Raw genomic sequence first — 20,161 nt, 5'->3', positions numbered from 1 at the left:
GGGCTCTGGCCTGCTCCATCTTTTTGGTCTTTAGGATATTGATCCTCTATGGAGACTCCCAAGCCAGGTTGCTTCATGACAGCCCTGGCTCTGGCTCTTACTGGCTGTGTGATATTGTGTTACTGAACTTTCTGGGCCTGTTTCCTCATCTGTAAAATGGGGGTAATACCCACCCCCACAGGGGTGTTGGATAAAAGAAACTAACAAGAATCCTTAGAATGGTATATAACAGCCAGCATTTACTGGGTGCTATTTATTAGAATTTTTTCCCCTGCCCCAAACTTAATGCTTACTTTTTTGTTTTGTTTTAATATGAAGACCAGTTTATAGCCCAGATAAAGAGGGGCTGGGGAAGTGCTGCCTGTTAGGCTTTTCTAGTGGAGGCAGCAGAATAGAACACTCGGCCAGAAGATCCAGACACTTGCTCTGGAGGTTAGCTGTGTAGCTTCCCTTATCTGGGCCCATCTTCCCATCTGTGACTAGGGAGAGCCAGTTCTGTTCACCTTCTTGGCTCGGAAGGGAGGGGAGCCACAGGCTGTACTCCTCAGGGCTCGTGTGAAATCATGATGATTCTGAGCTTGGTGGTGGTTGGAGGAGCCAGGCTGGCTTGCTCCAGGTGAGGTCAGGGAGCTGGTTCTTCTGACCAGCCCCAACTCTTCTTCTTACCAGCACCTTCAGCATCCAAGCCCACGTAAGCATCTGGAGCAGCGTGGGAGGGCAGTTCTATGAATCGTGCCAATGCCGTGTTTGAACAAAGTGTGACTGTATAGATACCAAATGGAATCACATTATGTAACTAACTTATATCCGGGGTTTGGTTTTCTACCACAAAGGTAGACATCTTGTATTATTTCCTATCACTTTTAATAGACGCCTTCTCATCCATGTTGCGGTTAAACCATGATGTGTTTTACCTCCCTTTGATGGAAACCAAATCTATTATTGGTGCCTAACACAGCTTATCCTCACTTAAGCATGTAAATTCTTTGTACATTATCTTCTCAGAAGAAGCTTGTAGAAGGGGTACAGTTTGGTCCAGCAGTCCTGTAGGGCTCTATAGGAGCACAGGGTGCTGGTTCCCTACCCCTCAGCCTTGCCATCACAGATCAGTATCGTGCTAATAAAGCTTTTCCACATGAGTATCCTAAGCCAAATAGCATTGCTGATCTAAACTATACCTTTGGGGGTACCTGACTGGCTCAGTGGGTGGGGCATGAACTCGATCGCAGGATTGGGAGTTCGACCCCACTTTGGGTGTAGAGATTATTTAAAATCTTCAAAAAATAAAGCTACTCTCTTAAATAACATACCTCTTTGATTAGAAGACAAGCATCTTTATAGCCACTTCGGTCTTGTAAACTGCCTCTTTGTGTCTCTTATCTGCTCCCCTGATCACTCTCTGTTTGCAGAGAGCTCTCCCAAGTCCGGGGGGCAGCATCTTCATCTTACGGATTTCCTGCCAAATCAGCCTTCCACCTTTTCTTCTGTGGAGCTCTTCCATCTTGTTGTTCCAGAGGATTATGCAGCCATAATTTTCCCTCACACTGTTATCTGTGAATATGGCAAACACCATATTACCCTACATAATTACAAAAGTATCCATTTGCTTTTTGCTACTGACATGGCAGTTCAGGGGTTTCTCTCCTACTATCAAGTGTACACAGGTAAAGAATTTTAAGAACTTTGGTAATCAGTCCTTGTACACAGATCTTATAAATACTTCTATGTCTGAGGGTTCTGTTTACAGAAACAAATGTCCAAAATATATGAACAGTGAGGGTCATTGCAGCTGTAGGTCCCCTTGCTCTCTCTGGAGAGAACCATCTCAGCTTTGACTTTCCTAGATCACAAAATCTAGTCCAAATTTTGCCCAGTGTAAAACTTCTTCCCTCCCCTAAGCTACCTCCTAACTCAAGCAGGAACCTGAGCCTTCAGAAAAGTTGGGTCAGGCCTGATGGGGATGATAACAAACCATTTGTGCCGACCTTTGGCAGGAAGCAGAGCTGCTTAGGGGCCTCTCAGTTTTGCACTCTTCCTGCCCTTCTGGGGAGGAGAGGTAAGGGCTGTGGTTGCAGTGAGGGTAGGACCTGAAGGACTCCCCTACCACTCCACCTACCCCTGTGTTCCCTCGTACTTACATTATGGCTGAGATCAGGTCCACCTACTTTGCCTGCAAGGAAGGGGGAGAACACTTCACAGCCTGTTACTTCAGCTCTGGTAAAAATTTGACTCCCTAAAGTGTGGCCGCATGCCCAAGTAGCTCTGTAAGGACATCTCCTATAAAAATGCCACTTCTATTCCAGCAGCAGGAAGACTACATGCCCGGATCAATCTTCAGAAGTAAACTAAAATGCCATATTATATACACACTTTAAAAACATGTTTAAATCATTGCTGAGCAATACGGGGATTGGGGGCAGGGGGAAGCTTGCACAGAGGCCAAAAATAAAGTCTGAGAAATAAAACCAGCTTCTATTCTGGGCCTTCTGCAGAACCCTGGCGACCTTGACCTTCTGGTTTAATGAGGGACTACAGGTCAAGCCCAGAGCCTGCCAAAGGTGGGGACTCCAGATCTGGGCACGCTATGGAAGCTGGGGCTTCAGAGGGCAAGAGTGATGGAGAAACAAGCCCACTGCACAGAGAGGGGCAGTAAGGGGTCTTGCCTATCACGATCTCTGTGCTGGATAGTTTGAAACAACAAAAAGCACTCCCCCGAGAATTACAATTCCTTCTTCTCTGGTGTGTGCGGTCCAAATTCTTAGACTGGGGCAGAGGTGGGAATGCTCAAACTTTCAATCAGAGAAAGCTCCATGGCTGAGCTTGAAGTGATCCCTGGGCTTCAGGCAGGAGCAAATGCAAATCCTGCCTGAAAAAAATGTGATTTCAAACAATCTCAAAGAATTCTCATAGTCACAATAAAATCAGCACTTTACAAACCAAAATCATAAGACACTACGGAATGAAAAGATAAAGCACAAACTGGGAAGACAGTTGCAACACCCGGACAAAGGATTGGTATTAAAAAAAAAAAAGTAAATGTATAGATCTGCATGTATACAACTACAAATCAATAAAAAAGGACAAGCCAGGGGACCTGGGTGGATCAGTTAAGCTCTGCCTTCTGCTCAGGTCATGGTCCCAGGGTCCTGGGGTCGAACCCCATGTTGGACACCCGGCTCAGCAGGGAGCCTGCCTTTCCCTCTTTGTCTGCCTCTCGTCCTGCTCATGCTCTTTCTCTCTCTCTTAAATAAATAAAATCTTGAGGAAAAAAAAAAAAAAAAGACAAGCCAAATAACAAAGGCAATTTGTGAAAGATAAATTGCCTAGATGTGGATGAAGACGTTCAACCTCGTTAGTAATCATGGATATGAAAATTAAACTTCAGGTAGCATTATATACCCACCAGACTAGCAACAATTTGAAAAGTCAGCAAATACTAAGGGCTAGTAAAGGGTATTAAAGACAGGAATACTCATCCACATGGTAAATCACAGTATAGACTGATACAACCATGTTAGTAAAGAGCTCTCATTACCTATAGTATTATCTGTAAAATAAGTCCCCTCCTAAGTTAATATCCTGGGAAAAAACACTGCTCCAGAATGTTCACAGGAATGTTTATTATTGAAAAATTAGAAATAATCTGTAGGTCTGTTAACAATAGGACATATCAATGCATTGTGGTATACTCCTAGGACGGAACCTCACAACCAATGAGGGAAGGGTTAATTAACCTGTTTGGATTTATCACTTGCAGGCTGGCCTCCCCAAACAGGGGGCTGGCCTCTGACAAGGCTCCACAGAGTCCAGCTATTGCCAAGTGCCCAAGGCACTGATGAATCACAAAGCTTGGACCTCAGCCCCCTAATTAGGTCAGAAGGGGCTGGTGCTCCTCCAAGCAAGAATGTCAAACAGCTCCAAGAGCACAAGTTGGACATAGATCCAGGACTGTATCCGGGAGAAGCGTTGGTGCAGCCACCCCAGCAAAAGATGAACTGGCAGATTACGGCTGGAACCAAGGTGCAGCCACAGCACACTCACTGTACCCCTTCCCCTGGTGACAATGGTAGAGCTGTGCCTCATGAACACACAGCCTGACGGCACCACAGCACCAGGTCGGGCACCCCTAGCCCAGAGCACATTCCCCTCGGGTGAATGGGCCACGCAGGACCCACACCTCCATCTCCAAGGGGCGCTGTTCCAGTAGCCTGCTGGATGTCCCACTGGGCCCCTCCTTTGTCTGCCCAACAGTGGATTAACCATTACCACGTGTCAACACAGGTAAATCTCAAGAACAATGTTAAGCAAATGAAGGGAAAGCCAGCTGCATGATTTCATGTATATAAAGTTCCAGAGTAAGTAACCCCCCCACCCCCACACACACACAATATAGTGGTGAAACTACAAAAAGAAAGGAATGATCCACTCCAATCCCAGGGTAGGAGTTTCCTCTGCGTTTGTGAAAGAACACAGAGGGCCCATAATACTGTCCTTCTGGGTGTTGGATGCAAGGGTGTTTAGTATTCTTTAAATTGAAAAGGTATGCTTGAGACACTTTTGAACCATTATCTCACAATAAGAAACTTTAAAAATGTTAAAGACCTGTTCCCATCGATGAAACATGCTGCTAGTTGAGATATGCAACCTTCTAATCTAAAAACAAACTGCTGGGCACTTCTCCAAACGACTTGCCCTCCCCACCACCCATCCTCCACATTGTTCTCCCCTCACGGCCTTCAAGCAGCCAGGCAGTGGGGCTGCGGCAGCCCCTTCTTCACCAGCCACTCTGCACCTCTGCTCTTGGCCCACCTCTCCGCAATGTGCCTGTCACCTCTCCCCAGACCTACCTGACATGCAGCTGCACACCCCTTCCTGCACATCTGCACCCCTCTCAGAACTAATCCTATGGTCGTAGCCATCTGCACACCACCACCTCCCTGACTGGCCTATGTTCTGGTCACTCTGCGTCAGTAGAGCCTTCATTCTGGTAACACAAGTGTTGAGCATCAGCGGCTGTGACCCATAGAGCGTCACTGGATGCCAGTGCAGACAAAAGCTGGGGAGACAGCAGCCAACACTGTGTGCTCTCCACAAATGTCGGCTTGCTTAACCCTCAGCAGCCCTGTGAAGCAGGCACCCATTGGTTAGGTTTTCAGATGCAGAAATTGAGACACTATGTGGTCGTAGAGAACTGCTGAGCTGGGATCCAAACTTGGTGTCTGACTCCAGAGTGCACTTAACCACAACTCTACACTAGGAAACTGTGCAGAGGGTTGTTAGATCCCACTGTCTTCCCAGAGGACAGGGTAGTCAGTTTGGTCTCTGAAGCTGCATGGCTTAAAATCCCAGCTCCATTACTTCCTGGGTGGCCTGAAGCCAAGGCACTGGGAGCTTCTTTCCCATCTGTAGAATGGGGTAACAGCCCCTGCTGGCACAGCTGTCCTGATACTGAGCAGTCCTGGAGCTGGGTTGCCGAGACTGCTGTAACCGCAGTGCCCCCAGGTGGCCGCCCTGCTCAGTGCCCTGAGGCCATGCAGCCTTCAACAGCGGAGGGACAAGGAGTTTGGACCCCAGGCCCCAGACACAAGCCCAGGCATGAACGGTCTCAGGGCTCAAGTTCATGTAGGATGCAGTAAGTATTGATTACACCCCCAAACAATTTCCCTTCAGATCCCTAGACCTACTCCTAGACCCTAAATAGAAAACTCATGAGCCTGATGATACGGTTCCAGAAAAGGCAAGCCCTCTGAGAATCCACCAAACCCCAATCCACTCACTGAAGACAGGCCTTACTGCCAAAGTTTCACCCACACGGCAGCTGAGCCCAGGCTGGAGAGGTGGCAGCTCTCCATTCCATTATGGCCAAAATAACCAAGACTGTCAACCCCTGCTTTTGTGTCCCGAGATAGAGCCCAGGTTGAATCTGTCTGCCCCTTAGCAGCAACCTGACATAAGATCAAAAGGGGGGAAAAGACAGCACTGAGTACACGACCCTGCCCTTGAAATGCAAATCTAGCTGAAAGAGACAAATGCATTAATACCTCCAAAATCATAGTTCTGCTAGAGCTGGGAACCGTGGCCAAGGGAGGTCACTCACCTGCCAGGGCAGTGATGGGCAGCAGTGGCTTCCTGGAGTGAGCCCATCTTTAGGGAGGGAGAATCCGGGGAGAGCAAACAGTGTAGCAGGACAGAAATAGCTGTCATGGTAAAAGCAGCAGCAGTGTAGTAGTACAAGTACTGGTAAAAACAGTGACAGTGCTAACAGTGGTGCTAGCAGGAGTAGAAGCCATACAGCTGACTCTCGAACACTCCCAAGCAGATGAAAATATATGTATGACTTTTGACTTCCCCAAAATGTAACTAGTAATAGTCCAATAGCCAGAAGCCTTACCGATAACGTCTACAGGTGATAAAGATATATGTGTGCATGTACTATATACTGTCGTCTGACAATAACGTAATCTCAAAAGAAAATGTTATTCAGAAAATCTTAGGAGAAAATACACTCAGTACTGATTTATTGAAAAAAAAAAAAAAAAAAAAAAACCTATGCGTAAGTAGACCTGCACAGTTCCAGCCTGAATTGTTCAAGGGTCAGTTGCAGTAGTAGTGAAAGGGTGAGGAGGAGGAGGAGGAAAAGTGGTAGGGGGGCAGCAGCAGAAGTGGTACCAGCAGAAGTGGTAGCTGTATCAGTGGTGGTAGCAGTAGGAATGTGAGCACAAGTGGTAACAAGAGTGGTAGCAGCACTCCTTAACGGTGGAGCAGCAGTAGGGGGTGGTGTAGCAGGAAGGGTGGCAGCACAAGGAGGGGCAGCAGTAGTGGGGGCAGGAGTAGCAGCTGGTGGCAGCAGCTGGCACAATATACACAGCACATATCACGTGCACCCAGCAGTCTACAAACTTATCTAGGGACTAACTCATCTAAGCCTTACAATGCCCCAAGTACAGTATCCTCAACTTCTGAAGAAACTAGAACAGAGAGAAGTCAAATAATATGGCCAAGGGCCCCAGCCTAAAAAGTGCCATAGCTGGGATTCCACGTTCCTGCCTCACTCCTGCCTCACAGCCCAGAATGCAGGGGAGGGGGAGGGCCATGGGCCTTCCCAGGAAGCTGCTCAGCTGGACAGCTAAAAACAAGGTTGTTTCAAGAGTAAAATGAGAGGATGTACATAGGAGTGTCCAGCACACAGCTGATATGAGTGGACAAGTGGCAGGACAGAGTCAAAGCACTTTAGGACTTCTAATGCCAACATGAGGCTTCCAAGGCCAAGAGAGCAGGGCCATGCCCCAGTTCCAGGGCAGTGGTTTGAAATAGGGTGAGACAGGATGGTGGTCCCTTTGAGATCTTCTGAGATGTATTCCAAGCCCCTCCCCTGCCAAAAAACTGCACGTAAGCATGGAGAGGACACACGCTTCATACCACAGCCCCTCCCAACCCACAGATCCCCTGAGAACCTCCCTCTTTCTCTTTAGCAGTTTTCCTGGAAATAAAACCAGCCTAACACATATTCACATCCAGCCAGGAACCAGCTGAATGGCTAGGTGCTGGGCTAGCTCAGAGGTCCAGTCTGCCCTTCCCCCACCTTGGGAGGGGCCACTCTACCAGCAAACCATAGCTCCATCCCTTCCTCCTTTTGAAGCGTAACTGCATGACGGCTCTTTTCTTAAAAAGGGACAACCCCACACATTTCAAATCAGTATACTCAAAATTGGCCTTACTTTGGCCAATGTGGGAAAACCTCTAGGTATTCCAAACGCCGCCTCGTCACTCCCCTCCTGGGTGTCCTGCGGTAACTGACCTGAACAAACAAGAGGCTGGCACTCCAAGGTGCCCCTGCAGCGCTGTCTGCAACAGCTACAACTTTGGCGTGTGTTCCAAAGGCCAGTTCCCCTGATGATCACAGATACACACGCACAAAGGCTATCCTAGTCAGATGTCTGTGGAAACTAGGTTCAAATGTTAAAGGGTTTCTTTTTTGTAGTTTTCAAAGGCTTTACCCGCTAATAAGTATTGTGAGCTTCCAAGGGAGAGGACAGCATGCCCAAGCTTTCTTGACCATGGACCACTGACCCAGCAGAACACATGCAGAGTCTTCTGCGGCACCAGTGTAGGTCACTGAGCTGTGACCCACTGCCCCAGGGCCCCAGCACAATGCATGACAGTTCCCACTCCCCCCAACACACTCCTGGACTGCTCTCCCCCAGGTTCCTGAAGACCTCCCTCAGCCACCCACCCCACCTTGTCCCCACACACCCTGGCCTCCTCCCTACCCCTCTGCACACCCTGATCATCCCCTCCTTTAGAAGCTTCCCCTGCCAGCAACACCCCTCCTGCATTTCAGCTCCAGAGCACTAAGACTTCAGCTTCATTATCACATGAAAGAAGCCACCCCAGCTGCAGCAGCCAAGGAGCCCTACTTTCACTCCAAGAGGCATTTGATACCTGATCTTCTATGTTCATTTACTGTTCTGGCTGTCTCCCCTGGAACCAGCTCTCCTTCCATATTCAAAAGCTAGTTTGAAAAATCTTTTGGGTTGGCTTGGGGCAGGTTTTGTAGCACCCACAGCATTAGAGTCCTTGCTGATATGTTCACACTTCCTCATGGGCAAGAAAAAGCTATTCTTCCCTCACTTCTCCCTCTTGTCTCAGTTGCTCTCAGTCGCTGTAGAAGCCAACCCCACAAGGAAGTGGTGGCACGAGTGAGACCCTTAAGACCCTAGAAACACAAGGTCAAGGCCTGCAGGGACATGAAAGTCTTTCTAGCAAATGTGCTCCCTCCCCCTGACCTTCCCAGCTTGGGGCTCCCTTTAGAGACACACACAGGAAAGTGCTACATTTATTGTTTTCTTTTTTTAATGAAACTAAATCACTGCTTACAAAAACCTGCAAGAGCCCTCACGCCCATCCCCTTCACACTTCCCTTGGCTCAGCCTCTCCCCATCTCCCAGGAACTGAAGCAACTCAATGAACGCCATGAGGGGAGAGGCCCTGGGCTCCAACCAGAGCCTTCACAGGGTGACAGTTCTACCTCCCGTGATCCTTCCTGTCAGGCTGGAGGTGGCATGGATGAGGGTGGTCCCCGCCGCCATGGCTCTCAGGTCACCACCCAGACCAGAGTGAAATGATGTGAATGCCCCACCCCAGAGACCCCCCTCCCCCAATAGTCTCTCCCCTTCCTCCCCGCTCCCCCCACCCTAATTCTACCCCTCTACTGAGATGAGGCCCAGCTCCCAGATCCGCAGGGCCAGGGTCTACAGGCTGTAGAACTTGAGGCTCCTGTCCATGCCCGTTGAAGCGATGAACTTGGCGTGGTGCCCAAAGGCCACCCCTGTGGTCAGGCCACTATGCTCTGAGGAGAGAGACAAGAGGCAGTGGTGAGGCTTCCCCGGGTCAGTGCTCAGTGTTTCCTAGTCACCCCGATACCCCCGAGGGCAGGGTGCTAGTCTGGCCTACACACCACCTGTGCCCTGGGCCTTACTCAGTTCCCGGCACACAGTAGGCACTCGAGTTCTTGTTGTGGGCTGAGTGAACAGAGGAATGTCAGCGCCCCTCACCTGAGCTTTGCCCCTCATCTGAGCTTTTGGGGCTGCTGCAATTCTGCTCAGTTCAAGTGCTACTAGAACCCACTGGGAGCTGGCAGAGAGAGCGACAGACCAAGCAAACATAGTCTCATTCTTCCAGTTCTCACCTTATTTTTAAAAACTTAGCTGAGTTTTCTGTTCAATCTAAAACCTCAATGTTATTGTATGTATTTATTTCTACCTCCTTTTTTTTTTTTTTTTTTTTTTCCTACTTTTTTTTTCTACCTCCTTTTTTATAAGTGAGACAGTCTGTCAATAAGTTCTAGCTCAGGGGTTCCGACCTAGGGCACAGGGTAGGGCAGGGCTGGGCTGAGGGCACAAGAGGCTGGGTGACACACCTTCCTGGATTCCGGTAGTCACAAGCAGCAAAGCAAATTCCTTCTAGGTTTAGGATAACACCTGGGGCCCCGACTACAGAACCCAGGCTGTGCTTCCAGCCCACTACCCCGCCTCTCTCAACTCCAAAACACCGGAGCCCAGTGAAGGTCACGGTTAGGCCTGGACACCCCTGCAGCATACAAACTGAGCAGGGCTCAGCAGAATGTGGGGGCAGGAGAAACATCCTGGGCCCCGCCCACAACCTGCTAATGAGGATGAGAATTTCATCAACAGAGATAGCCAACAGCTGCCATCTGCTTAGCTCTCCAGCGTGCAACAGGCACACTGTCCCTGTGCGTGCCACGTCTATGTCACCAACTGGCACAATCTACAAAGCAGTATCAATGTGACCATTTTTTTTTTTTTTTAAATTTTTTTTTTATTTATTTATGATAGTCACAGAGAGAGAGAGAGAGGCAGAGACACAGGCAGAGGGAGAAGCAGGCTCCATGCACCGGGAGCCCGATGTGGGATTCGATCCCGGGTCTCCAGGATCGCGCCCTGGGCCAAAGGCAGGCGCCAAACCACTGCGCCACCCAGGGATCCCCAATGTGACCATTTAAAGAAAAGGAAGAAGCTACAGCTCTCAGAGGGAAACTCAGGTACCCAGGACCACACAGCTATTAGGTTAGCAGTCCTATCACCCACTGTGCCACCCCTTCTACTTTTCTTCTCCAGCATTCACAACAATTAAATGATTATTTGTAAACCTGTCTCACATCTGCTCCTCTAGGCTGACTGGAAATTCCATTAGTGCAAGGCCTAGATCTCAGTCATGGCTCCAATCCCACAGAAAAGATGCAATGCTGAATAAGGGCAAATCCCTAATATGTACCAGGCGCTGTCTTATTTACGTATGTGTTTGTACACACGCATATACGCAGCTACTTCCTCAGGTTACATGTATACACACTAAACAGAGGACTTTGTGTATACATAAACTCATCTAAACCTCCTTAGCACCGCATGGAATATGCACCTTTAGCATTCCCCAGAGAGACTAGGTAACCTGTCCAATGTCACACAACCTGAAGAGGACCTGAAGTGGTAGAGCTAGCATTTAACGCTCAGCAGTATGATTTTTGAGTTCATTTTCTTAGTCACTCAACTCAGTTGCCTCAGGTAGTGATGAAAAGCTGCCCAAGCAAACTCACGCCTGCCCCTAGAAATTCCCAGCCCAGTGGTATTTGCCCTCTTTGCTCTGCACCAGGGCATCCAGGACCTGGGGATCCCGGAGTCCAGACCCTACCTGTGAAATGAAGAATCTCTGTCCACTGCTTGCAGATATAGATCTGGACATCCGTGCCCCCAAGGGCCAGGTAGGTGCCGCTCTGGTCAAAGATCAGTGACTTCACCTGTTGGAACCAGGAGAGAGGTCACATGAGAACAGAAACTACGAGGCAGTCAGGGATCAACAGAGGCAGCTCAGATGATTCGATGAGTACAAATGAAGAGCAGCAGGGGAAGGAGGGGCATACCTCAAAGTTGTTATCCAGCTGCAGCGTCTTGAAGTTTTTAAGCTTGCGCAGATCCCAGAGCTTGACAGAGGAGTCATCAGCCGCCGTAGCCAAGTAGTAGCCATTCTCTGAGAAGGCAATGCTGGTGATGGGGCCCGAGTGGCCAGGGAAGTTGGCCACATTGGTGCGCTCCTGCAGTTTGAGGATGGATAGCACAACATCATCCACTGGTCATGAGGGGGAGAAGATGGCGTTCACCAAAAACCTACCTCGGAGCCATCCTCCTCCAGCCTTTATGAAAGGTCAACTAGCAGGAACAGCAGAAGCAGATGGCCCAGCCCAAGAGCCCCGGACCACACCTATCACATCTCACACACACAGCGCCAAGGTCTCTCTACCCTTGTGACACCCCCAGGGCCGCGTGCCATCAGCACATAATCACACTGCATAGTCAAGAACTCAGAGCCTGGGCCTTAGGTGGAGGCTCCCATGTTCTACCTTCAAGTCCCAGATCTTGATCTGTGAGTCCATGGTGCCTGTTCCAAAAATGAGTCCATCAGGATGGAACTGCGCACAGGTTAGAGCTGTAGGGGAGGGAGATGGAGTTGTGGTCAGAGCCCACAGGAAAAAGAAGCACAGCGAGAGGTTCCTCGGTCTTCACACTGCACACTGCGCCTACCCCGACACCTGGCATTCGGGAGGGGCTTAAAGTAAATGTATTTTAAAGCAAACAAGCAACTGACTAAATAAAACATAAAAATAAATAATATCAAATGATAGAACCCAGCCCCTCTGCAGCAACTTACAACAGCCAGAGGTCTCATCTGTCACCTTTGTGAGCACACGCCCTGTCTGGATGTCAGAGAAGGCCCAGTACTGAAAAACACAGAGACAACAGAGCCAATAAGAAAGCGGGTGCCCTTTAGGAAGGCAGGGGCCCTCATTAGGCAAACCCTGGCAAAGCCAGCCCCTCCGAGCAGAGGAACATTCTCCTCTGGGGTTCTGGAGAACCAGCTGGTGTTGGTAAGATGTTCCCTCCTCCCAGGATGTTTCTGAGCTTGGAGACCAGCTGGCCTCTACGGGGTGTGGGCTGGGACCACACACCTGGTCATCAGAGGAGCTCAGGAGATAGTCCCCAGTGGCATGGAGGCTGAGGCCTGTCACAGCACTCTCATGGGCCCGAACCACCTGCACACAAGACGCATTCGGGACTGACCAAATCCTGATAGTAGCATCTGGAGAGGCAGAAAACACCAGCTCCTGAAAGGAAAGCAAAGAGGCAGAACATCAAAGGCAGAAGAGATGGACCATAACAATCTTACAAAAAGGAGCCAGGGACGGCCATAACCCCAACAACTGCTTCTCTTTCAGCCCTGTCCTGCCTAAAACCATCCACCCACCTAATGATACCTAAGAGAGACAACAATAAGTACTATGTAAAATGGTAAATAAAACAGCATTGGCCTAGATGAGGAGGCCTAACTACCTAGTGGTAAGAAGGACAGCTGTTCCAGACAGCAATTTCCCACACCGTTCCCTGAACAAGAGAGAAGAACGTGGCTAGTGCAACTGAGGAACTGATTTTTTTGTTTTAGTTCATTTTATACTTTGTTTAAACAGACACATGCAGCTAATGGCTACTGTCAGGGATAGCGTGGGCACTGAACAGCACTGGCCAGGGAAAGGCTGCAAGGGCGTACTCCAGTGCCTCCCATACTTCAGCACTGCAAGGGCAAGCTAATCCTCAGAACAATTTGAGGCAGAGAGAGAGAACTTACATAGTGTTGCCCACCAAGTATTTGGGTTAGGACATTAAAAACTGTTAAGGCGGAACCAACTACCATCTTTCGTCAATAGGATTTCATAAGAGAAATAACCCATTAACACTCAGCAGAAAAGGAGACCTTTCCATTTGAAATACACTTCCTGGCTGACTCAGTCAGGGGAGCATGTGACCCTTGACCTGGGGGTCATGAGTTCAAGCCCCACGATGAGCAGAGACTACTTTAAAAGAACACGCAAAAAATAAATAAGTTTAAAATTTAAAATTATTTATCTATTTCTAATTTCTTTACAGAGAAGGAAAAAGGCTGATTGGGAAGCACATACTCAGGCACTATCCTATAGTCTCAGACCCAAACGGTGCCAGACCTGAAGATTCAAATCCTTTAACAGTAATCTCATCTAATGAGCAGCCCTTGCCCCTAAGCCAGCACTTCTCCATCTATTGTAGCCCACACCACTTTCAACAGTCAACAGTCATCATTAAGTGCCCCCACCAACCCCAGAGGACTATGGGAATGTGGACAAACCCGTCCTTCCTGGGTATGCTAAGATTTTGCTGAGCTTTGTTTTCCAGTTTGTACCACAGACACTGTAGGGTTTTTCCTTTCCCTAACACAAAACATGTCTATGAATTTGCTTATTCAAGCTCTCTGCCCCTTGATGTGAAGGCCACTGCTTTAGGAGGACTACACAGAGTATAGGGCATCCCCGACTGCAAACAAAGGCCCAGTGCCCACTATGGAGGCTCAGCACTCTTTCTTGAGTCCAATTCACTTCACCAAGGACACAGTGGGGCACCAGATGACTGGGTCCTTGACACTAAACTGCTGACACAAGGCTCAGGAATGAGGAACGCAGGGTGACTGGCAGAACCCTTTACCTGGGAAGGGTGAAACACCACACTGGTGACTTTCTTGGTATGGCCTTTAAGGGTGGCCAGGATTTGCTCGGAACTCTTGTCGAAGACAACAACATTTTTATCGGCCCCACCTAGAAAGGACCCAAATGATACCCCAAAATGAGTCATGCCCACCTGGGTCCCTCTGCTGGAGAAGGTACTTTGTCCCCAGGACATGCAGAGGACAGGAGCATGCACCTTCCCTGCTGCCCTCCCCGCCTTGGCCTGCTTGGCCCGGCCGGCTCTCACCAGTAAGGATCTTGTTGGTGTCAGCAGGGCAGAGGTCCAGGGCGAGGATCCCAGGAATGCTGGCACTGTGCAAGCCCTGAGCAGAGGGCGCAACGTCAAATCCAGACATAGCTGAATCCAGGGGGGCCATAAAGCCACACACCCTCCCCATGCCATCCCCAGCCCCAGGGAACAAGAGTGACAGCTGTTCTTCATCCACAGCACCTGGCCTTCTGCCTGGGTGCAGTGCCGTCCTCGCTGCATTGCTGAGAAAGCCAGTACCAAGCAAGAAGAACAGCCTTGAGAACTCTGCAGCTGGGGCCAGAAGCAGGGTTGGGGCCCATGAGCTGCTCCCCACACCGGCTGCCAGGCCCAGACACTATCCCCAACACTACAGGACACATCCTACTGCCCAATCAGCGGGGATCTGGCCACTTACCACATGGGATGCCACCTGCCGGTATTTGCTTAGCTCCTCTGGCTTCACCAGCTCTTCGGGTACCGTCTTCCCTCTCTGAGAAAAAACAAATGCACCACACCCCCAACCAGAGCGGCAGTGAGTGCAGGATTCAATGACACCCCCTCTTGCCCCAAAGGTGGCAGCCACCTATCCCACCCGCTGCTAGTGCCCCTGGCTCCAGGAGAGCTCACCTTCTTACGCTCCGTGGTGAGCACAGTGGCCTTGTCTTGAAGCTGGGCAAGAGAGAGGAGTGAACGCAACATGAGGCAAGTTCTTTTGCCAGGACAGCAGCATGCTGGATGCTGGTCACATCCCCAAGAGTCACCTGCACTTGTGATCTGCCAGGCTCTGTGCTAAGGGCTAGTGCATTTCCTCTTCTTACTCTCACCCCAACCTGATGACAGGGTGCTGCTGGCCCTACTTCACAGAGGAGGACACTGGACCTCAGGGGAGTGAAGTCACTGGCCCAAGGCCTCAGACGTGACAAACAGCACAGTGAGCACTTCAAGTAGCACTGTGGTGCTACCAGACCAAGTCTATACCACCAAGAGAGAGGAGATGCAGTCAGAGTATGGACCAGACACAAGTTCTGTGAGCACAACACAGCACTGGCCCTGATATCTGGCCTGCTCTGCCTTCTGTGACCTGTACCTTTGAATCTTAGTGTCAGTTCTTTATCTGTAAACTAAAAATGGTAATTCATCTTCTGTCTCCATCAGAGAAAAAAAAAAAAAAAGTGAAAATGTAACCAGTGTTTTATGATATGCAAAGAACCCCAATACCCCGGTAACAGTAAGCGCTACAAGTTGCACTTATCGGTAATTACAATCTTTTAAATTCCCATAGATCTACAAAGCAGACACTGTTTTTCTCAATGTAAAAAAAAAAAAAGGAAAATGAGATAGACTTGGTTAAGTCAGCCCAAAGTCATAAAGCTTCTAAGCAGTGATATAGAAGCATGAACTTGGGCAGTGTGGCCTGAGTCTGTGCGCTGCACTGCTCTGCTGGGAGTCCGACATGGGTGGGATTTCTATTCATGCTGGATTCAAAGCAGATGGTGAGACATGAGGGCCCACCAGCATTCCCACCAAGTGACTTCCCACAACTTACCTTCTGGATAATCTCGGGGGTCATTCCCACCAGCTCACCCAAATCCATCGGCTCACCTGCACCCTGAAGACAAGAAGGTTAAAGGTGAGGGAGGCACAGAACACCCAGGACACTTGCAGGAGAGCCACATGAGACATTGCACACAGGGGCTGCAAGACAGGCAGGAAGGGGGAGGTGCACTCACTGCAACACTTGGCTGTGAGCTCGGCACAGCCTGGGGCACGATGAGTCCAGCCTGTGGTTTCAGGGTGGCCAGAGCTGAGAGAAAAGAATACATTAAAAATGGGGTATTACAAAGCAGGACCAGCCCAGAGTGGGGGATGTTGGGGCATAGGTGGCACCTTCTCGGGCGGCTGTAACTTCCTTAGTGAGCCGGGCAATAACACGGCAGGCAGCATCATGCTGGTACAGAGCGTGGGACAGCTCTTGACGGGTTGTCTGCAGCTGCTGGCGCAGAGTGAAGCTGTGCAGCATGACTGCATCCTGAAGAAGGGAAACGCCACTGTGAGGGGGTGAGAAGGAGCAGGGAACACCCAGCAGAAGAGTCAGCCCTTGATCAAGAGACGAAGAGGACACCGCCCTGTATTCCCACAGCTCAGACCAGTACCGGTAACCCAACCAACACGTGAGGGACCATGAATGTGCGGGTGGCCACTCTGGAGCTGCTACCTCATACCAAATACTGGGCGCAGACAGGAGTGGGAGCCAGCTCTTTCCCACCCTCATCGTCTCTGATTTACAGGCAAATCTCGACGTCATCCCGTCACCTCCCCACAAGGGAATAATAACACTAAGGCTGCCATTAATCAACTGCCCTCACTGTGTCGGGTACCGTGTGAGGCGACCACTCAAGATGTAGTCACTCATTCATCTTCCAGAGCACCACTACATACCAGGTGCTACCCTTGGTGCTGGGGATATACCAATCAATAAATCAAATCCCTGATATCGCAAGGCTTATACTCTACCTTTATTCTAATTCTGCCCACACCCTGAGAGACTGGCACAAATCCTTGTCCTAGAGTCAGGAAAACCAGGACTCACATATGAGCAAAATGCCCAAGGGTATGTGGCAAGGGAGCAAGGGAGCTAAGCGTGGAACCCAGATCTGTGGGACTTCAACAACCAGGCTCCTCCTCCACTATCATCCTGCCCCTCAAAAAAAAATAATACTCCATCTTCCCCACCCCAAGTCCTAGTGCAGTGATCCCTTCTCTTCAAGCAGACAAACATCAGTTCTGTTCCAGGGACTCACCCACTCATCCTGCAAGGCTTTCAGAATGGCTGGGATGCTGGTTGCAGAGGGAGGCTTGGGCCGGATTGGGTGAGCAACTGTCAAGAGAGGGAGAGCGGGTATGAAGAACTCTAACCCGGGGAACCCTCGTCTCCCCCATCTCTCTCCTCTTTAGCCTACATTAACAGAACACCACCTCCTCCTCCAGTGCACTGGTACCACCTCCCAGCCTCTCAAGCTCTGAGCAAAAACAGCCCTGGATGGAGGTGAGCCACCAAGGCACCTTTGATATCGATGAGCTGCTCCTCAGACAGAGGCTGGTTGTTGATGGGGTCTGTGCCATTCTCCGCAATATACTTCTCAATGAGCCGCCGCTCATACACATGATTAGAGACAGGGGACACACACGGGTGCTCTGGCACTTCATTGGAGACTGTGGAGAAAAGGCAGGCGGTGAGCGTGGGGTGGTGAAAGGGACCCTGGGGCAAGGCGATACCTCACAGGCTACTGGCCCCAACAAAACCACGTCCCCACTTTCAACTAACAGAAAGCAGGACGTGACACTACTTTTGTAGTATCCCCAGCATCCTTTCAGCTACATGACTAGCTTCTCCATCATTCTCCTGGCAGGTGGTCAACCAACAATTACCACACAACTGCTACATGCCACACATGTACAGAGTGGTCAATCATCAATCCCCACCCACCTCCGTTTGGAAGGAGATGCCCAGGCACCCTTCCTACTCTAAGACACAGAGATACACATGGCTACTCAAATCTCGGTCTAGAGCCAAGATGGACTATCAGACAGAAAATCACAAAGCACTCTGACAAGTGCTACATTAAGAAGAAACACTTGTATGGCGCCAAGCATGACTGTAAACATTTTCTAGAGATTGACTCATCCTCACAGCAGCCCCCAACACACCTGCCTCAGCAGACTACACACCTCAGGATAGGGACTGCAGCTGGTCTGACGTCCAGTACAATGCAGATGCCCAGCAGGCACCCAGTAAACATCAAACGGAAACATCAAATAAAAGGAAGAAGGGAGCTGGGAACGCGGGGATGAACGTGGCATATTTCGCAAGCTGTGATTCTTCACCATGAAGGATTCCTTTTTCTGGCCCTCATCTCCCTTCCTTCCCTTCCCCCTCCTTTTGGATCCCAGAGAGGTTCTGAGGAGGGCGCGGGGCTGGCGAGCTGGAAGCAGATCCGAAAGGGTGTTCCAGTGCCCGACGGCACGCACCGAGTCCCGAAAAACCTCCGCGCCGCATTGAAATGCCAAGAGCACCCAGCTCCGCCGCGCTCCGCAGCCTCCCGCCCTCGTCTGTAGGGCCCTGCTCTTCGTTTCTGCTCTGGACAAGTCGTGCAGGGACGGGATGGGGTCGGGCTGGCGCGGCCTCCGAGGGCTTCGGAGGGGAGCGCGCTTGGTAGCCGCGCGGGGAGGCCCAGGGACCTGGATTCCAGCCCCGGCTCTGCCCTAGCGCGCTGCGCCCTTCGCAGACGGCAGAACCTCGGCCGTCACCCGGTGCAATCCCTCGCTTGGCAGACGTGGAAACTGAGGCCCAAGGCCCGCATCGGACCACAAAGCCAACGGGGCGGGGGGGCCCTAGCCGTTTCCCGGCACCAGCTCCCTCCCTCCAGGCCCGGCTCAAGGCGCAAACGAGGTCCTCGGCCCCGGTGACGTCTGCGACGATAGACTTGAGGCGTCATGTAAACCGTGAAGCGCGGCGCGACGCATCCCCGCCGCGGAGGAGGGCCCCGCGCTGACAGGCCGCCGCCCTGCCCCCAGGGAGCCCCGTGGACGCTCCGCCCGACCCCGGCGCCGCAGCCGCCCGAAGCTCCTCCCGCTCCGCCTCAGGCCCCCGGCGACCCGCGATCGGCCGCAGCCCACACTCACTCGAGCAGATCAGGGACATGGCGCCGTCGCAGCGCTCCGAGGCGCCTCACGCCTCACGCCGGCCTCGGGGGTTCGCTTCTGCGCCGCCGCGGGCCGCTTCCGGTTCCCCGCTGCTCCCGGGACGCTCCGCGGCGAGCGGGGAGCGACCCCGCCGAGCGACGCCCGCGTAGCGCCTCACGTGGGAACGCGGTCGGTGGCGCGCCTCAGCCTCCAGCACCTAACGGAAATTGCCCTTTCCCAGAATGCAACCGGGCAGGAAAGGGCCCGCCAGGGAGCCTTCGGCCATTTCCGGACCGACTCGGCGCCTTCCGTAGAGCGCCCCGGGGGCTGGCGCAGAGGAGTTTCCAAACTACATTTCCCATGATGCAGTGGAAGTTAAAGCCAAGGTACGGAGCAACGTTTTTTTGAGACCCGTGCTGCACTGCTCGCGGGACCCGCTTCTTGCAAACTTTGGAGTGCATGAGAACTTCCTAACGAACTTGTTAAAGCGCATCTTCCTGGGAGTCTGCATTCGAGAGAGTGCATTTTCAGCGTGTGCCCCACGTGATTCTGAGGCAGGCGTATCTCCCACTACCCTTTGAGAGACACGGTTAGGTGACCGGTGAAAAAAGCCCAGATCCAGAGGGGTAGAGAAACTAGCATTGAGGAAGAAACTGTTCTGGTCCTGCCTCCACTGCCGATTTGCGCAGTGATGATGGGCAAGTCATCACCTTCTCTACCCCTTTCCTACGTGACCGCCAGGCCCCTTCCAGCTCAGATCTGTGGGATTCTAAGTGGCTGTCTATAAGATGCGCTCAGGAATCACGTCCAGAACACATGGTGTGGGCTATGAAGGATCCAGACAAAGCAGGACAGCCAGGTGTGATCAGTGAAATCTTCTTGGCTGAAGAGCGGTGAATAAGCTTGATTTTGACAGATGGGTAATATTCAGATAGAAGGGGGGAACAGAGAGCATACCAAGAGGAGAAAGCGTGAGCAAAGGCTCAAAGAGAATAAAAGTTGCAGCTATGAAGGGCAATACGACACAGTAGCCAAGAGCATGGCCTCTGAAGTCAGATTGCATGTGCTGTACTACCCAGCTAGTAAACTGTGTGAACTTCTCTGCTTTAATTTCCTCATCTGCAAAA

The 20,161-nt window shown here is 50.9% G+C and overlaps 1 protein-coding gene and 1 long non-coding RNA gene across 2 annotated transcripts; both read right to left on the bottom strand.

Annotated features, from left to right (window-relative positions):
• Positions 1 to 238: 238 nt before the first annotated feature.
• LOC121471860 lies at positions 239 to 3,057 on the bottom strand. The gene is made up of 2 exons (XR_005982724.1): positions 1,311 to 3,057; positions 239 to 762 (listed from the first exon to the last, which is right to left on the bottom strand). It is a non-coding gene; the product is annotated as an uncharacterized LOC121471860 (long non-coding RNA).
• Positions 3,058 to 8,835: 5,778 nt separating this feature from the next.
• PRPF19 (pre-mRNA processing factor 19) lies at positions 8,836 to 19,278 on the bottom strand. Its single transcript, XM_041722529.1, has 16 exons — positions 19,035 to 19,278; positions 17,415 to 17,564; positions 17,153 to 17,229; positions 16,239 to 16,380; positions 16,082 to 16,155; positions 15,898 to 15,960; positions 14,979 to 15,020; positions 14,767 to 14,841; positions 14,349 to 14,424; positions 14,082 to 14,191; positions 12,521 to 12,676; positions 12,223 to 12,292; positions 11,915 to 12,000; positions 11,438 to 11,608; positions 11,209 to 11,314; positions 8,836 to 9,349 (listed from the first exon to the last, which is right to left on the bottom strand). The coding sequence occupies exons 1-16, from the start codon at positions 19,051 to 19,053 to the stop codon at positions 9,252 to 9,254; spliced, it is 1,515 nt and encodes a 504-aa protein (XP_041578463.1). The 5' UTR covers positions 19,054 to 19,278; the 3' UTR covers positions 8,836 to 9,251.
• Positions 19,279 to 20,161: the final 883 nt, after the last annotated feature.

This window comes from Vulpes lagopus, chromosome 11 (genome assembly GCF_018345385.1).
Source record: "Vulpes lagopus strain Blue_001 chromosome 11, ASM1834538v1, whole genome shotgun sequence".
NCBI classification, from domain to species: domain Eukaryota; kingdom Metazoa; phylum Chordata; class Mammalia; order Carnivora; family Canidae; genus Vulpes; species Vulpes lagopus.
Note: the sequence above shows the minus strand (reverse complement) of the source record. Positions and strands in the feature narration are given on the sequence as shown.

Excerpts from the sequence above, each read along its gene's own strand:
- PRPF19 (XM_041722529.1), bottom strand. Across the intron at positions 12,293-12,520 it reads TGAGCTCCTCTGATGACCAG|TACTGGGCCTTCTCTGACAT; the intron begins GTGTGTGGTCCC and ends TGTGTTTTTCAG. Across the intron at positions 11,315-11,437 it reads AGCTGGATAACAACTTTGAG|GTGAAGTCACTGATCTTTGA; the intron begins GTATGCCCCTCC and ends TGGTTCCAACAG.